Source organism: Mustela nigripes, chromosome 3 (assembly GCF_022355385.1).
Source record: "Mustela nigripes isolate SB6536 chromosome 3, MUSNIG.SB6536, whole genome shotgun sequence".
Classification (NCBI taxonomy): Eukaryota; Metazoa; Chordata; class Mammalia; order Carnivora; family Mustelidae; genus Mustela; species Mustela nigripes.
Window position 1 is genome coordinate 149527491 of NC_081559.1, and position 19304 is coordinate 149546794.

Genomic DNA, 19304 nt, shown 5'->3' on the forward strand with positions numbered 1-19304 from the left:
AAAAAAAAAACTGCTGATTTTTGATAACTGCAAATACCAAAATGATCTTTACTCATTGAGAGTACTGTGAAATAACACTAACAATTGGAAGTCATTTTATAATTGATATTTTCTTTTTTTTAAGATTTTATTTATTTATCTGACAGACAGAGATCACAAGTAGGCAGAGAGGCAGGCAGAGAGAGAGGAGGAAGCAGGCTCCCTGCTGAATGGAGAGCCCAATGCAGGTCTCGATCCCAGGACCCTGGGATCATGACCTGAGCTAAAGGCAGAGGCTTTAACCCACTGAGCCCCAGGAACCCTATAATTGATATTTTCTAGTGATGTACAAAAACCCTGTTGTCTAAGATTCTAGATGTGGTACTATTAATGCCAATGAAATTGAAATAGGAAGTCTTTGGAAAGTTGTACATGGTATTTGGATGTTAGGATTCCCTTAATATTAGTCAAAAGTGACAATAGAACATTTAGTGACCCATTAAAGTTGCTCCTTCAATGCAGTTGGTTTTCACTCATTCCTGAGGAAAAGTGTGACCAGCCATCTAACAACAAAGAAAGAGTTTTAAGCTAATTTGGATTTACTCAGTTTGTCAATAATTCTCAAGGCACTTTGCCACCTATATTGCAGAAAGAACAATCAATTATTCCAGAAAAAAAAAATCAATTCACAGGTACAAGAGACTGAATTAGGGCCATTGTGACCGGAATAGAAGGTTAGGAAAATAGGGGAAGAGACAGACCACGCATGGTATTAAGGATCATTCAAGGAGTTTTCTGTTTTTGAGATACACTGATTGACCCACTTTCTGGGTAACTGAAAGTTTTCCATTTTCATATTTTAGAAGAGTACAATACTAGAAATGGATTTGGTTTAAGAGCAATATATCCCTAAAATGTTAGTTATGGCTTCCACTTCAGCCCTTTGAAAACATGTCTATCACCATTGGTTATTACAAAAAAATTAAGTATACTAAAATAAATACCAGAAGGAGAGATTGGTTCAGGAGGTTAAGCTGTTGATTGAAATAAGTGTATTCATGAGAGGGAGGAAAAAGTTCCACTGAGGAATTTGAGTCTTGTGCAGTCCAATCTTGCCTGAGCTGACCCTATTACTATAGGCCAGCTAATTAACCTCCATGTGCCTTGACTGCTTATCTGTAAAGTGAAGATAATAATGACCCACTAAAAGAATTGCAAATCATTCTATAAACACCAACAGTTATAAAAATAATATATATAATTACTTAGCTCAGTTGTAAGATTTTAGTCTTTAACCCAGAGTTTAAACATCTCTCGGCCTAAATAGTCAGGTTTAATTTTTGTCAAACAGCTTTTTATGTATATGCATGTGATAGAGTGAACTCATATTTAATTCCATAATAGCCAAATTTGTATTTATTGAAAGTGTACCTTCTCTTTCTGATGCCTATTGTTCAGTCTGCAATACACTGTGTCCTAGATTATCACTGTAACTCCTATTGGCAGCACATGGTTTAACACAGTGTAGGAGATGTTCAGAAAGAAGTAGGGAGGGGGATTTAGGGGGAGGCAAAGGCACTTCTAATTTCTTTTTAAATGACAAGTCTTCTTGCCTCTTAAATAAGAGTATGCTTTTATTATTCCATAAGCCTATTGCAATTATATTAACTATAATTAAGCAATTCAAATTGGATCAGCAGGCACATAATAGCATGCCAAGAAGTGGCAAAATGAAGGGGCTCCTAGTTGTGTTTTATTGTGGATTTACTTATTCACATTGAAATTGTCATCTCTTTTGTGGTATTTCCAATAATTTTATGGGAAGTGTTTATAAAACTGTATTTCTTCAGTGGCATAAAGATTACCTGTTACTGTAATTATTCTTGGTTATCATGCTACACTTTCTTTAGCAGATAAAAGGAAATAACAACTAAACAATAAAATATTTACAGAATTGGATTGGCTGTTTCTTTGTGAACTTGGAAAAGAATCATATATTCTGTTCAATTTCTTCTTTTTAAAAATTCATGTCTAGTAAATATGTAGGCTGTTTCCTTGATGATATTAATGACTCAGAAGTGTGACTACCATGTTTTTGCTGGTGTGATCTGGCCTATAGCTAAATGGTTGTCTAGAGATCCTGGTTAGTGACCAGGACTAGTTAGTAAGGGACAATGAACTGGACAGAAACAACCTTTAACTTTCAGCCAGTTCTTCTGTTTTATGTGACTACTGTTGTCCTAACCTTTGTTCAGCTAAAGTGAGGAATACACATTTGATTTCTTCACTGAAGCCTGAGCAATATATCTAACATGTAATGTGAGTTTTATTCAATTCTCACCTGACTAAGACTTCTTTCCCAGTTTCCATTTCTTTCTGCTCTGGCGTTGCTCCCTTTGATTCTGTTGCATTTTGATGGTCAGGGCTTGGGGTCAAATCTTTGAGTGAATTTTTCTCGGAGATTTTATCTGTGGAAAGGAAAGAACATTTAGACAGAAGAATATATGCCACTCTTGATAAGTCATATTGGACAGTATAAATTACAAAAATGCTTATTGTTTCTCCAAAATAGTCATAGGAATGCTTCCCCTAGGATTCCTGTTAAACAAAGTTGGACCTCCTGCAGGTGAAGTTAACTTGTAGATACCTTCAGGCTGATAAAAAGTATACTTAGAGTTGGTGTATTATGCAGCAAAAGGTTCATTTAGTATATTTCTCTTTGAAACTGGCTAAACTGAGATTAATAAGGAATAATCATTCAAAAGACATTTCAGTTCTGCTATGGTATTATTCATAATTTGTGGCTGAAACTTGAAGCCTCATAAAATTCAGAAGAATAAAACAGAGAGAAGTGATATCACTGACATTATTTTAGAATTTTGCATTCTAGTTTTTTAATGAAACAAAATTTTTGGTTTTGTTTTGATCATCTTTAGCTATGACATCTTTTCTGAATAAGCAATACAAACTAATATGTACTAGCTTCATTTTTAGTCCAAAAGTTAAGATTTCCCTTCAAGCCTACAAATACAATTTCTAATTAAAATAGTTTAAATTGTAGTGTGCCAAGAGAATAATCAATTCACTGGTAAATATTTGGATTATAGAGAAGATTTTAATGAAAGTAAATGACTTAATATAAAAAGAAAATAGAGAAGGAGCAAAGAAATAGAATGAACAAAATTTAATGGTTATTCATTGTCTACAGTTTCTAATTTATTTTTAATTGGATGTACTGTGCTTAGGAAATTAGAATCAATGTTCAAATCATAACTTTTATTTTTGGTAATACATTATAATTGGAAAAACTTAAGCCAATCCAGTATTGAAAATCTGGATTCACAAAAATGATAAATCATGTGTGATCACTTACTTCCACAAAAGTTTTTTACCACGTAAGTCCTTTAATATGAAAATTCCTATGATCCATTTAAATCTTCCAAAGTAAAAAACTTTTCAGGAATATGTTTCAGGAATAAGGGGTATCACAAAATGGACTCACTAAAAAAAAAAAGCTTATGACTAAGAGAGCTGAAATCTCTGGATTTCCAAAAACAAGTTTCTTCATTATATATCTCCTACCTACATTTATTTCAGAATTACAGTAATTCTGGCTAGAAGATAGAAACCACAGTTGTATGTTTAAATGAAAAACCTCCAAATTCCTTACTTTACTTAGGATACAAAGAACCATTACTGTAATCATGTTCTTGGAGTGTGTGTCTAGAGTCTATAGGCCAAATGAAATATTCCCATAAATACAGAATTTTACTGAGAGTGCAGGATAGGGTCCTTCTTACACAAGCACATGTGGTACACTAGCAAGCTTATCAGTACTGAACAGATTTCAGAGTAAAAAAAAATGCACTTTCAATATGTCATTTTGTACTAAGAAGCTTTTGGTAGAAATAAGAGAGGAGGTCTTATTTTCCCTATGTATTCGGTTTAAGCAATATTTTCCTATTTCTTTTTATCTAACAAAAAATCATTTTTCAAATCTCTAACATTATATTACATATTGCTGCCTAGGAAAGTGAAAGCCAAATCTTTTTTCCCATATCTACAAACACTGGGGTAATTACTGTAAGATCTTTTAGAGCAGAGTTCTTAACCTCTGGCTACAGTTGTCTAGTGCACCTATGGATTGGAACTTTTGAGACTGTATATACGCTTCATATGCATTTTTTACATGGAGAGGATTTAAGGTTACCATGAGCTCCTCAAAGAAGTTTGGGCCAAAAAAGGTTATGAACCATTGTGTTCATATATTTTTCTAAAAGCATCTGCACCCCTGCCCCCAAATTAGTATGAAATATGAGCATGAAATATGAGTAAAAGGATAAAAAAAAATCCCTCCTGAATAAAACAAGCATAATCTATAAAACAGAGTATTTTTTAAGAGGCTTTTATTGACCATTTCTTATAAAAGCAAATGAATATAAGTCGCATCGCATACTTCCATTACTCATTCAAGCTATAGCATATGCATTGCATTTACAGCACTACTTTTCTGCTAGTACCAATTAAATGACTATTCTGTAACAGTTCTCTTTTCCTCTTCTAATAAGGAATTTCTGTTTATCGTCATAACATTTGGATTAAACTAACTCTAATTAGATCCTTATATCTTACCACATATTTTCTAGACATTACCAACACCTTCTAAAATGACACTGCTTCTACTATGGCAAGTTTAGGCTATTTAGAAATTAATTCCAGCCTAATTTGCTTTGTGGATAAGCATTTTAATTACAAAATAAATCCTTAATCACAGCTTGTTGGTGAAAATGAGAAACCAGTTATTGCCCATTCTTGGATTCTAAGCAGAACAACTTTAAAAATACTCATGAGGACTTAAAACAAAAGGATCCCTGTCAACTATAGTCAGTGTGGGTGTCTTTTTATCCATGCAACATGTTATTTGTTTGTGGGAACAGATGGTCAGATTGTTTGCATCATCCTCATCATGGAAGAAATCTAAAATACACAGCAAATCTTGGTCTGGCATCTGGGTGAAGTTTTGTCACCCTCACATTGTAGTTTTCCCCTGCTTCACACATGGACAGCAGGATTCCCTGTTTTGTAGCTGCCCAAACTAATAGTGTACGTCTTTTCTGCCAACTGTGCTCTTTGCACATTGCACAGCAATTGCCAGAACTCATCAGTATACTTAGTCAAATTCTGCCCTGGAATGTGTGCCCATGGCAGATAGTAAAATCTGGAATCGAAGTGTTCTGATATGGTTGCTTTTATTGAATGTGCAAGAATGAGTACTGAATTTGCCCTCCACACACCTGGCTGATTCCGTCTTTGGCCTGGCAGCATCTCGCTCTGGGCCCACTGTAATACACTTTCAAACTGCTTGGCCCCCTTGTAGCAGCACACTGAAGAGACCTGTGCAGGTGTGAAACATCTGCTTCCATCTTCAAGTGAGGAGATAAGTGATGCAGAAAGCCATTAACCTTCCACATTTTATCAGTGGTACTAAATAATTGCTGGAAAAGGAGGAATCCAAAGAACCTAATTTGGGAATAAGGTTGTGAATTAGACAGGTGTTGGTTCAGTTGGCTTTTTTTTTTTTTTTTGGATGGATATAAAAAGGAAAAGACTTGAAAATGCTTTCATTCGTTGAAATGTTTGATGTGGGTGATGATATCACTTGTTTAAATTTCTAACTCTTAAAACACCAAATACATTGTGGGTTCTGTCTCAAAAACAATTCTTTTATTAGACACCAACAATATCTGAGTAATTAGATGTTAGGTGAGTTAACAAAAACTAAGTCTGAGTATTTTGATTATATGCATAAGTGACACTATCATTTTCATCTTAATGAATGAACATTTGCAATAAAATGGTAAATAACAGTTTTAAGAAGCGTATAATTTATGATTAGTCTCTCTGGTACTTGAGATTGTATTTTTGACTCAGCCTGTGTTTAATTTTGTTGTTACTGAATATTTAGTGTTCTTACAAAAATTTTAACTATAACATTTTGACCATATCTGACATTTTATTATATCTTTGTGGATTGTCAAATGACATGGAGGAAGCTGGCAAACATTATACCGATGTGTATAAAATGGAAACTAAGGAAGTGCCTAAAATGTCACAAAATTTGAAACATGTAATATTTTATATTAGAAATGCTCATGCAATCTATAAAAAATCCAGAGGAGAGAGAATCAGAGTAGGTGAGAGTTCTGGAAACCATCTCATAAGGCATAGTTAAGGAACTTAAAGTCTTTAGCTAAAGTACTGAAGACCAACTACTGATACAGCAGTTTATTTCAGATTCTTTGAAGGTCTGTTGTATAGAACAGAATATTATTTTAATATATTTTATTATGTTAATTAATTTAATAATATAATATCTGGTATATTATTTTATATTAGCAGAAGGCAGAAGAAAGATCCATCAATGGGATTTATAAAACAGACAAATGAAATCCTGGACATTCTAACAACTACATTTGTCTCACAGCGAAACATATGGCTTTGTGAGGCAGTGAAACCTCTGTTGCTGGAGGTAGATAGACAGATGCTGGAGACTGCATTAAGGGAGGTAAGAAGGGGTCCTTGCATTGGATCGGAGGTTAGAAGTCTTCTACTCAGCCTTAATGTGCCAGAAAGTCCTAAAGAGATTTTTATATTTAGGGAGTTTTCTTTTTTAATTTTAAGATACATCATCACAAGTAAAGAAATGAATTAATCAACAAAAAATACAGATCCATCTAAGGTAGCTTTTGTACTGCACAAAATGACAGATCCTGTCCTCCCTCAATGTCATGTTTAGTTTCAGGTACTTTTGTACTGGGATTAGTTCATCTAGAAAATACATTTAATGTACAGTTTATATTAAAGACTGTGGTGAGTTACTGGTGCTGGGTACTAAATACAGAACTCTAATCCTTACATCACTAGTTCTCTGGGTGACTCTGGATAAGTTGCTTTTCTATAACAGTTTCCTCATCCATAAAATGAGAAATACTTTTGTCATGGGTATTTCTGGGAGGATTAGATAAAGACTCCATTCAAGAAAAATGTAATATAAACACAGTGTTCCACCAGCCTGATTGGGATAAATTAGCTTTAAAAAATGTATATTAACTCTTTCAAATCTGCACAGCATTGACATAAATGAAGCATGCAGGAGCTGTTATTTACTTAAAAGTGTTTCAGGAATCAGGAAAGCAGAATGCAACTTCTTACAAATCAATCATCTATGTTCTTTAGCAGAAAAAAAAGCCCTCAAACAGTTCGATTTAATTGAATTATGCAGGTATATTTAAATCATGAAAACTATAAAGTATATAGTATTTTATCAGAAAAATAAAAAATAAAAATAAAAAACATCCTATCCACATTGGTTAGAATCTCAAGTTTTTAGTTTGTAAAATAGGTGGAAACTGAGGAAGTTTTTCAGTTAAGAGTCTGGTCTTCTAGCTAGCTGATCAGCTAGCTTCTCCTAGCTGATCAGATCTCTTTACTTCTCCACCTTTAACAAGGCATCTCTGTTTTGTATTATACATAGGAATGGTTACTGATTGTGTATACAGATGGCGACCTGATCTAAAGAAGGTGGTCCAGTCCACAGTTGGCTGGTGATTTGGGTGGTGATATCATAGGCTCTGCCCAATAGGAATAATGGTTGCTATCTAAGTCTGTCAGACCATTCTCTCTGGAATTTAGACTGGGAAATGAGTAGATGGGAGTGAGAGCAGTCCAGAGTAGATATGCAGAGAGAAATGCAGCAACATGAGAAATGAAGCCATGTTGACGATGAGGGAGAGGCAGAGAGAGCAATTAGCTCCTAGGGCTGACTCCGTCCCTTGAATAGTTTTCCAGTTATCCATAGGTTTTCTTACCCTGGAGCCCTTGCCACTGAAGGCTCCATCCCTTGCCAAATTACATCCCTGTCCCTTGCTAAATCCGCATGGTTAGCACTTTCCTTCATCATGTCAAATTATAAAGAACATCAAATTCATCTTTTTTCTAGACCAAGTTTTCAGAAATTTCACATGCTGTGTTGGTTCATTTCTCATTTCTTTTGTTCATCACCACATCAGGTATCATTTTGAAAGAATATTTCTTATTAAGTTTAATAATGGTAAGTAATTGTTTACATTATAAGGAATTTTTCTTTCTCCTTTTTTTTTTCTTTTTGGATGAAGCAGAAAAATATGCTTAAGTAGTTTTTTGATAAAAAGTTTCATTCATTTTGTTATTGTTATTTCTATATTCCCACTTTGTCTTTTGGCTGATGAGTAGAATCGACACTTACAGAAAGTGGACTATACTACTAAAATTAGCCACAGTAGCTCCTGTGCATGACAATGGAACTGACTGATCTTATACAGGGAAGCCTTTACTGATTTTTAAAAATTAAATTTCTATACATAGTCTAGTTATTCTCCTATTTCATACAAGGCAAATGAAATTTGTATAAGTTAACTGTGATTATCAAGAACTAAAGAGTGGTTTCTTATTTAAACAAGCTAGGATTTTTCCTTCTTTTTCCCTGCTATATTTTAAAAATTAATTATACTTTATTTTTTAGAGTATTTTGAATTCTAGAGCAGTTTTTAACTTTCCAGATTTTTGTCCAAACTAAGTTGGCTGAGATGCAGCGCGGGTCATTTTGGATGGTGATGGGGGACTGGCAAGGCCTGGGGCACCTCTGCAGACCTGGAAATATATTAGACTTGGAACCTAGAGCTCTTGGCTTGGAACGTAGAGCTATTTGGCACAGTTGGCCCAGAGAGGATACTACACTTGCAGTCTGTTTGCAACACAAATATGGGATGGAGGGCATGAGTGGAAGAAAGGGAAGAGTAAGAATCTTGAATTGCAAGATTCAGAATTCTGTCAAGGTGTGACAGAACAGTGACAACTGTTCATACATGACTACATACATGAATAACATCAAGTACCTACCATGTGGTTGGTTACAGATCACAAAATGGTCATATGACAAGATTTTAGTTTTTATTTCAGTAATTTAAAAAGAGAATATTCAAACATTTAAAAAAGTTGGTATTTAAAAATTGGGAGCTTTCAAGTTAAAATTTGTATTTGCAGTTGCTCATGATGTCTGGCAGCACTCGCCTCTCATCCACATGGCAGTGATTGCTTGGAGCTGAGTGGCCTCTGGCCTGTTTAAACAGAGCATGCATTATCCTCATTTACACTATCTGACTTCTATCAACATTGGAATTTATCAACCTCAGTGCTAAATGTTTTACATATATTAACTAATTTAATTTGTATTTACAACCTACAAGATTGATGACAGTATTATCCTTATTTTATACATGAGCAAACTGAGACTCAGAGATATCAACTATCTTGACTAAGGTCACTCAAAGCTATTAAGTGGTAGAGATATAATTTGAATTCAAGCGTGTCAAACTCTAAAACCAGTGCTCTTGCTAGTACTATATACTGTCAATGTACTGAATTTATGTTATTGATTGGAGCAAAACTCAATTTCTTATTTCTCTTTTGTTATTAAGTACAGAGTATTTTAAAGCCATATAGATTAGTTTTCTGATGCTGTAGCAAACAAGCTTAAAGGCTTAGAACAACACTGGTTTATTGTTTTCTAGCTTGTAGAGGCTGCCTGTGTTCCTTGGACTGTGTCCCTTCCTGTCTTCAGATTGCATCATCCCATCTTCTTCTGTCTTTGACCTTCCCGCGTTTTTCCTACAAGAACTCCTTAATTATATTGAGGTCTTCTGGATAATCTTCCCATCTCACAATCCTTAACTTAATAACATCAGTGTTTCCCCCCGCTCATAGTTTTTAGGGATTAGGGTATGAATGTCTTTGAAGAGCCATTAGTCAATCTACCATACCATACTAGCTATGGGCACCTAACTTTGATCCATTTCCACACTAAGTCACCTTCCAATATCATCAACTATTAGGGAAGTCATTTACATATCCTCTACTGGTACCAAAACATTTTTTAAAGAAGGACTTAATGTGCTATAGTGAAGTGGAAGCCTAAGAAAGATAATTATAATCAAAAGAGGACTTTAGAAAGTTATCTCTATTTGAATCCAAAATATATTACGTTCTTCATTTCCATGGCAGATAAAAATTAAACCACGCTCTGCAGAAGATAAGAGTTCTATAATCAGAAATCAACATCTGCAGATATTGTGACATTGCACCTGCATGTTTTGAAGTGAAGAATATAAAAATACCAAGCACATATAAAAGGCTATCTTTAAACACTAATAATTTTGCTTTTTCAAAACAAAATATCTTAAATATAACGGTTATTCTTATTAAAGCCTTTGAAGACATGCTAACTCTGCAGATTTAAATGAAACTAATTTTTTTCCTGTCGACTCAAAAAGCTTCTCTGTTAAATGAAGCTTCCACAAGAGTTTTTACTACCAACTATGAAAAATTAAGCTTACAAATACACTTCAAAAAAAGTATAACAAAGATAATAATAAACTTGTCATCCCAAAGATGTGATCCTTGGTTTCCTACCATTAAGACTGTATTTTTATGTGAGAAGAAATGTTGATTTGAAACCATCACTGCTATAAAATAACTCATAGTAAAACAGAATGGTAGCAGAACATACAGGTGTGTATGTCCAATGGTTACTTACAAAATATTGGACATGGTCTTAAAAAAGGAATTGGGCCTGCTATGGAATCACTGATATAGGAATGAGTTATGGTAGCCTTAGGAGTAGATAAGATTTCTAGTGAAGAAAGTTTAAAGGAAGAAGAGCAGAAGCCTGATCACTGAAACTTTAAACATGTACAAGCCACATGAATTTTATTATTTCATAAAACTTATTTGAAATTACATTGTTCATTATATGCCTATGTTAATACAGACTTGGCCCATATTGTTTGCTACTATATCTCTAGTCCATAGACTGATGCCTGGCACACAGTACGTACTAAAAAAAAATTATTGAGTAAGTGACTGAATGAAGAAGTAATGCTTTTATAAACATTCAGATCCTTAGGTATCTCAAGTATGGTTTACCCCAGGTGATCTACCTAGTCAAGGTAACACATTTAGAGAGACATGCATTTTACTTCATAGATTTTTTCCTATAGATTTGGATTCTGACCTTGTATTTTGGTGTGTGACTCTTCAGATGTGACAGGAATCATCTTGGTTTGGAGAGGTTTGTTTTCACTTTTGTTTTCTCCCTTTAAGAAACAAAATAAAGATCGTACATGACAGATTTAAATTAAAAAAAAATCTAAATGTAAAATATAACAGAGTTTTTCATTCAGTGATCAAGCCAATCATCAAAAGTTTATCATTTGTTTATGGTATACTACAAATGATAATTCTTGTACTTAAAAGAATATTCTTGGCTCTACTATTGAATCATCAACCCTAACCTTCATGGCTTGCTGGCCTCAGGCACTCTCTTTTTGTCCGTGTGGTTGCTGCATCTCCCTGGCACATGTTCCACCCAATTTCACTCCTCACTCCCCACAGCTCCAGTGTTGGCTCTGGTCTATGTCTTTAGTAGTAGAACTTAAAGTGAGGGAGAGAAGAAAGTAGTCTAGTTTCTTAATTCAGAGCTCTCTCTTCTCATTGTGATTTCATTTGTTTCTGTCTCATTTGAGCGTCTAAGTTTTCCTTTGAAATGTATGTATGTCTCACTGGATGTGGCCAGTGTTTGTCGAGGATGTTCCTACGGGGATGGAGATATAAGGAAAGACTATGGAAATGTTGGCTCCCAAGCTGTTCACAGTTTAGAAGGGGAAACAAACACTAAAAAATGTAAATGTAAGGAAATGTTATAGGAGATGAGACAATGTAGAGGATAGAACAGGACAGAAGGGTGGAATGGTCAATTCTATAGGAGGAGAAGGAAAGGGAGGAGAGTATTACAAATCAAGATGATTTTGTTTTTGAGTGAACAGGATATGGAAAATATTCCAGGCAGAGGATGCCTCTTTAACAATAGTCCAAGGTGTGATTGTGTACTTGGGGGAGACTAAAGTAGAAGTGGTTGAATGGGAAATAGTGTGAGAAAATAAGGCTAGCTAAATAGGCAGGGACAAAGGCCTTGAGAATTTCACAAGTGTTGGTGTGGAGTTTGACATTATTTATAGGCACTGTATGTCAGGAACATTTTAAACTGGAAAATAAATTAATCAGATGATTTAATTTAAGCCTGACAGTAACCATATGCGTTAGGCAAGACAGCTATTATTGTTTTTATGTTCTTGAGTAGGAGATTGATTAACTAGCTAGAAAGATATAGATCCCTGGATATATTATGAAGTAGTGGTAAAGCCCTCTGAGTTCAATAAAGTACTTTTACATCATATTATGATGTTATTCATAAACATTTCATCATAGTCTTTTCATGTATACAGATGTTGATTTATGTGAATGGTGTCTTATTCTGTAGTATGAGAGTCTGGAATGGTCTTAGTTTGCAGATCTTGATTTATTGGTTATTGACCAATGGAAGTCACCTATGATATTTTGGTTTAAGAACAAACTCTTTAAATGAAACTTTAAAAGAACAATGTAAATCGATTTATTCATTCATGAATATCTTCCTATAGGCCTCAAAACATCTATTTGTATTTCAGAAACTTGTTGTTTAAATGTCATTTTAAAAGGTTATATTCTATCGATTAAAATGATTTTTAACTTTCTGTCATCTTTAATATTTAGCATATTTGAAACTAGAGAATAACTCTATTTCCTCAAGCAATGTATTATTATATCTAAACAATAGATGTAAATAATTTCCCAAAATATGCCTTTTAAGATATAATGTGATGACCATAGACTTCATGTTAACATCCATAAATTGGTACCATCAGAATATCATGGGATATACACAAGAGTTGTTCTACCTGTGTCTAGTCTAAGTACTTCTCCAGTATTACTGTCATGGGATGTACACCAGAGTTGTTCTACCTGTGTTTAGTCTAAATACTTCTCCAGTATTACTATTTCTGTATTTTCTAAGGATTTATTTATTTATTTTTATTGTGTTATATTAGTCACCATACAGTGTACATCATTATTTTTGATGTAGTGTTCCATGATTCATTGCTCGTGCATGGATCCAGTGCTCCACACAATCTGTGGCCTCCTTAATACCCACCACCAGGCTTACCCAACCCCCCCCACCCCTCCCTTCTAAAATCCTCCATTTGTTTCCTGGAGTCCTTAGTCTTTCATGGTTCTTTTCCCATTCTGATTTCTTCCCCTTCATTTTTTCCCTTTTCTAATATCCTCCATGCTATTCCTTATGTTCCACAAATAAGTGAAACCATATGATAATTGACTTTCTCTGTTTGACTCATTTCACTTAGCATAATCTCCTTCAATCCCAATCATGCTGAGGCAAAAGTTGGGTATTCATCCTTTCTTTTTTTTTTTTTTTTAAAGATTTTATTTATTTATTTGACAGAGAGAGATCACAAGTAGGCAGAGAGGCAGGCAGAGAGAGAGAGGAGGAAGCAGGCTCCCTGCTGAGCAGAGAGCCCGATGCCGGACTCGATCCCAGGACCCTGAGATCATGACCTGAGCCGAAGGCAGCAGCTTAACCCACTGAGCCACCCAGGCGCCCCTATTCATCCTTTCTGATGGCTAATATTCCATTGTGTATATAGACCATATCTTTATCCATTTGTCTATTGAAGGGCATCTTATCTCTTTCCACATTTTGGCTATTGTGGACATGCTGATATGAACATTGGGGTGCATATGGCCCTTCTTTTCACTACATCTATATTTTTGGGGTAAATACCCAGTAGTGCAATTACTGGATCATAGAGTAGCTCTATTTTTAATGTCTTGAGGAACTTCCACACTGTTTTCCAAAGTGGCTACACCAATTTGCATTCCCACCAAGAGTGTAAGAGGGTTCCCCTTTCTCAACAACTTCTCCAATATATGTTTTTTCTTGCCTTGTCATTTTTTGCTATTCTAACTGTTGTAAGGTGGTATCTCAATGTGGTTTTGATTTGAATCTCCCTGATGGCTAATGATGATGAAGACTTTTTTATGTGTCTGTTATCCATTTGTATGTCTTCTTTGGAGAAGTGTCTGCTCATGTCTTCTGCCCATTTTTTGACTTGATTATCTGTTTTTTGGGTGTTGAGTTTGAGAAGTTCTTTATAGATCTTGGATATCAGCCCTTTGTTTGTAGTGTCATTTGCAAAATATCTCCTCCCATTCTGTGGGTTGCCTTTTTGTTTGGTTGACAGTTTCCTTTGCTGTGAAGAAGTTTTTTTTTTATCTTGATGAAGTCCCAAAAGTTCATTTTCGCTTTCGTTTTCCTTGGAAACCTTTGGAGTCTGGAGACCTGTCTTGAAAGAAGTTTCTGTGGCTGATGTTGAAGAGGTTACTGCCCATGTTCTCTTCTAGGATTTTGATGGATTCCTGTCTCACACTGAGGTCTTTCATCCATTTAGAGTTTATCTTTGTGTATGGTGTAAGAGAATAGTCCAATTTCATTCTTCTGTATATAGCTATATGCAATTTTCTCCACACCATTTATAGAAGAGACTGTCTTTTTTCCAGTGGATATTTTTTCCTGCTTTGCCAAAGATTGGTTGACCGGAGTTGAAATTCCATATATGGGCTCTCTATTCTGTTCAGTTGGTGTATGTGTCTGTTTTTGTGCCAGAACCGTGCTGTCTTGGTGATCATAGCTTTGTAATATAGCTTGAAATCAGGCAATATGATGCCCCCAGTCTTTTTTTTTTTTCTTCAACATTTCCTTGGTGGTTCAGGGTCCACAATGTGGTGAAACTGGAACTCAATCACAAGAAAAAGTTTGAAAGAAATTCAAACACTTGGAATCTAAAGACCATCTTACTGGTTCTGAAGGAAAGAACTGTGTAAGGAGTATCTGTTCTTTTTGCCTTCTCTCTAACATTCCTTTATCCAGCGAGTTGAGTATTTAGAAAGTTGATTCAACTATAATTCATTTGTTCTGAAGAAGTATAGCCTAGAGATTTAGCTTTCAGGTGCAACAGTCAGATAGAACAGGGCTCCAGTCCAAGCTCTGCCAGTTGTTAGTTGTGTGTAAGCAACAAATTATAACAGGACTCATGGTTACTCTGAAGATTTAATACAATAGTACTTGGAACAGGATAGCAACTTTCCTGACACATAGTAATTATTGTTAGCTATATGTTCTCTGAGAGAATAATATATTAGTTATTTTTATGTGTTCTGTTGGAAAATAATTATGACAGGCAGGGATTAAATATCATTGAAGTGACTTTTCCAGCAAGAAACACAAGACTAGCTGAAGGAAAATACCCAGTTCAACATCTGTGATATTCCATGAGTTTTTAAACATATAAATAGTTTTCAAAATATGGGAATATTTATATTAGTACAAGAATTAGAAAAAATTCAAGGGTACTCTCATGAAGCAATGCTAAGCACATTGTCCATATCTGCTCTCCAGTGCAAACACAGTCAATTGTTAATCAGAAATCAAAGGCAGATTTTCCAGGGCAAATGCTAAGTAATCTTGGTGTTTTCTATACTCTAGGCTCATTTAAACCTGAGTCATTAGACCATGCTATTTTAGTCCCTGAGGTATACTCCTGCTTGTACTTGACATCCTTCATCCAAGTCTTTTAGATGGGAAAATAATTATTGCTCTAAAAATCTTACATAGCACTTTTAGGTAAATCTAGTCAGTAATTTATGAAAATTATTCAATAGATAGTTATAAGTGACTATTGATCATATAATTATCACTTTAGACTTATATTTATCATATAAACACAAACTATAATAATAATAATATTAATAGCCATTTGGGAAGCCTCTACTATGCACTTTATTTTTTTCCCTTTTAAAAAATATTTTATTTTTAAGTAATCTTCACTCATTATGCAGCTTGAACCCACAACCCTGTGATCAAGAGTCACATGCTCCACTGAATGAGCCAGCCAGGTGCCCCTTCCAGTACTTTATCATCACCCTATTGGTGAAGTGTTTAAGAGTCAATTTTAGACATGATAATTGATCCCTAAATGCTTCAGTATGTGTCTCTAGAAAAGAGAGACCTTTTCCTATATAATACAATGCTATTACTATTATCATATGATGCTATACTATTATCATATGAACACTAGTCACTCGCATTCCACTAGAGAGAACTCACAAATAGGGCCACACTTACTTGAAAGGGAGGCTGCTAATTTCTAGTATGCAGTTTAGATATATTGTCTCTAGTTTATAAAACAGGCTATGAAGCAGGTATTATCATCATTTTACAGATGAATAGACCTAGAACTTATGAAAAAAACTTATCAAGAGCCAGGTTCCTCCACTTTGGTAGTACTGAAATTCTGAACTGGATAATTCTATATTGTGAAAGTCTGCCCTGTATGTTCTAGGATGTCTAGCAGCATTTCTGGTCTTTACTGACTAGATGCAAGTAACATCTCTACTCCTGAGCTGTGATGATCAAAAGTGACTCCATACGTGACCAATTGTCCTGAATGGCAAAACTATTTCCTTTTCAGGAACTCCTAGTCTAAAGCAATAATCGTTAAATTGTAATTTACCACATCCAGGATATTTAACATTCTTTGTTGAAGCAAATTCATATAGCCCACTAGATATTTGAGAAATTATTTCTTTTTGAATTATTCAGAAGTGTAAATCAGCAATGAGAAGTTTTACTTGGCTTTTCCAACTCCTAATGTAATCTTCTAAAAATTTATCAACCTGTTTTAAAGCAAATACATATAAAATACATAAAAATACATAAATACATAAAAAATAAAGCAAATATATATAGTATATATAAAACAGTGTGGATAAACTTCCAAAGACAAACAGCATGACCCAAATGGTAGCAGGTGAAATAGCCATCTTACATACCACAGCATATATTAAAACACTGGACAAAAATCAATCACTAGACAAAAAATGATGATAATCAAGACTGATTTAGGAATGTAAGTAGCATACCTGTCTTGTGGATTGCTGAAGCTGATTGCTTGGATCAGGACCTTGTTTATTCTCATCGTTCCCTTCTCTAGGCTTCACCTTGTTTGATTTTATTGTTAACGGTTTAAACATTTTCTCTGAGGTGGTTCTGAAAACTTCTGTTTTTATGACTCTGTCTCAGGGTAGAGCAACGTACTTTGTTTTTCTTTTCATTAGTAGACAAGCCAATTAGTTGTTTAATCGGGATTTTGTTCTCGTTAATTCCTAGAGGCAACTCTGTAGCTAGTCAGGGCTTTGGCTTAAAAGCAGCAAATTACTTCTGCTTGGGTGATTTGAATTCTGTTTATGAACTTTAAAGAGAAAAAATGCTCATGAGAATAGTTTACAAGTGGAGGATTAAACGAAACTTCATTGTTGATTTGAAGTTGTTTAAATGTGATCATACTGTCCACTGGTTTATTTATTTTTCTTTTCTAATTACCCACCTACCCATCTCCATCTATCTAATTTAATCAAAGTAACATGTAAATGATTAAAAAATAATATGTGTGTAAGGACTTATAAGGAACAACAGTTCATTCCCCCCAAAGTTCCCATCTCTAGTTCTACACCAGGAGATAACTTTTTTTTTTCCTTTTTCTATCCTTCTTTTTCTTTTTTAATAAACATTTTATTAATTGATCAGATTAATGGAACTCTTAGAAATTATAGTGGAAAGTCATAAAATGAAGCTTTGCACTCCCAATAGCCTAAATGTTCATCTCGGATTCATAATGATGATTATATTAGAATTAATCAAAGAGTATGTTAGTTTGCTGGGGCTGCCAAAGCAAATTACCACAGACTGGATGACTTAAACAACAGAAATTTATTTGTCACAACTTTGGAAGAATTATTGATGTCCCAGATCAGAAAGGTTGGTTTCTTCCAAGGGTCATGAGGGAAGGAAGTATTCTAGGTCTCTTTGGCTTATAGATAGCTATCTTCTCCCTGTGTCTTCACTTTGTCTTTCCCCTGATAATGTTTGAGTCCCCAGTTCCTTCTTATAAGGGTGCCAATCATACTGGATTAAGGCCCACCTCAGTGAACTCATTATAACTTAATTACTTCTTTAAAGACCCTAACTCAGATGTAGTCATATTTTGAGGTCCTGGGGATTAGGACTTCAATATGCACTTTTGAGAAAATATAATTCAGCCTTTAACAGAGACAGTATATTTGATAAAAACAGTTTAAAGGATATGTATTTTGTTGCTTAGAAGCAATTTGTTCTAAAACTTCCTACAAATTCACAATTTTCTTATGAATCACTGGATTATCATAAAAGTTACATATGTGATTCCTAGTTTTATAAGCCTACCTAATTCCATTGGATTATTAATTTCATAAATTGCAAAAAATAATATATTTTACCACACCACAGATTTTTTTTCTGAACCAATAAAGTTAAAGTTTTTGAAAGTGGAGACTTGGGATGCCTGGGTGGCTCAGTTGGTTAAGCAGCTGCCTTCGGCTCAGGTCACGATCCCAGCGTCCTGGGATCCAGTCCCGCATTGGGCTCCTTGCTTGGCAGGGAGCCTGCTTCTCCCTCTGCTTCTGCCTGCCACTCTGTCTGCCTGTGCTTGCTCTCGCTTCTCTCTCTATGACAAATAAATAAATAAAATCTTAAAAAAAAAAAAAAAGAAAGTGGAGACATATTATTACCACATTTTATTCTATCTTTATATAGAAAAGAAACTCAAGTCTCTACTGAATAGAATTTAAAAAAATTTTTTTGTTTTTAAATTTTCATTTAAATTCCAGTTAGTTAACATACAGTGAACCATTCATTACAGGTACACAATATAGTGATTCAACACCCATACAACACTAGTGCTCATCATAACAACTGCACTTCTTAATCCCCATCATCTATTTAACCCAGCACTCCACCAACCTCCCCCCTGGAAACCGTCAGTTTGTTCTAGATACTTAGGAGTTTGTTTCTTGGTTTGCTTCTGTCTCTCTCTTTTTTTGTCCTTTGTTCATTTGTTTTGTTTCTTAAATTCCACATAGGAGTGAAATTATATGGTATTTGTTTTTCTCCAACTGACTTATTTTGCTTAGCATGATATTCTTGCTCCATCCATGTCAATGTAAACAACAAGATTTCATTCTTTTTTATGGCCAAGTAATATAATATTATGTTTTGTGTGTGTGTGTGTGTATGCCACATCTTCTTTTTTTTTTTTTAAACATATAATGCATTATTTGTTTTAGGGGTACAGGTCTGTGAATTACCAGTCTTACACAATTCACATCATTCCCCATAGCACATGCCCTCCCCAATGCCCATAAGTATACCACATCTTCTTTATCCATTCATCAGTCATTGCAGC

General features: G+C 34.6%; 1 protein-coding gene across 1 annotated transcript in view; it reads right to left on the reverse strand.

Annotated features, from left to right (window-relative positions):
* Positions 1-17058, reverse strand: part of CNGB3 (cyclic nucleotide gated channel subunit beta 3) — a 154187-nt gene extending 137129 nt beyond the window's left edge. Inside the window, exons 1-3 of the mRNA XM_059392911.1 lie at positions 16948-17058; positions 11087-11168; positions 2321-2447 (exon numbers count right to left, since the gene is read on the reverse strand). Coding sequence (XP_059248894.1) covers positions 2321-2447; positions 11087-11168; positions 16948-17058 — 320 coding nt within the window. The remainder of the gene's footprint in view (positions 1-2320; positions 2448-11086; positions 11169-16947) is intronic.
* Positions 17059-19304: the final 2246 nt, after the last annotated feature.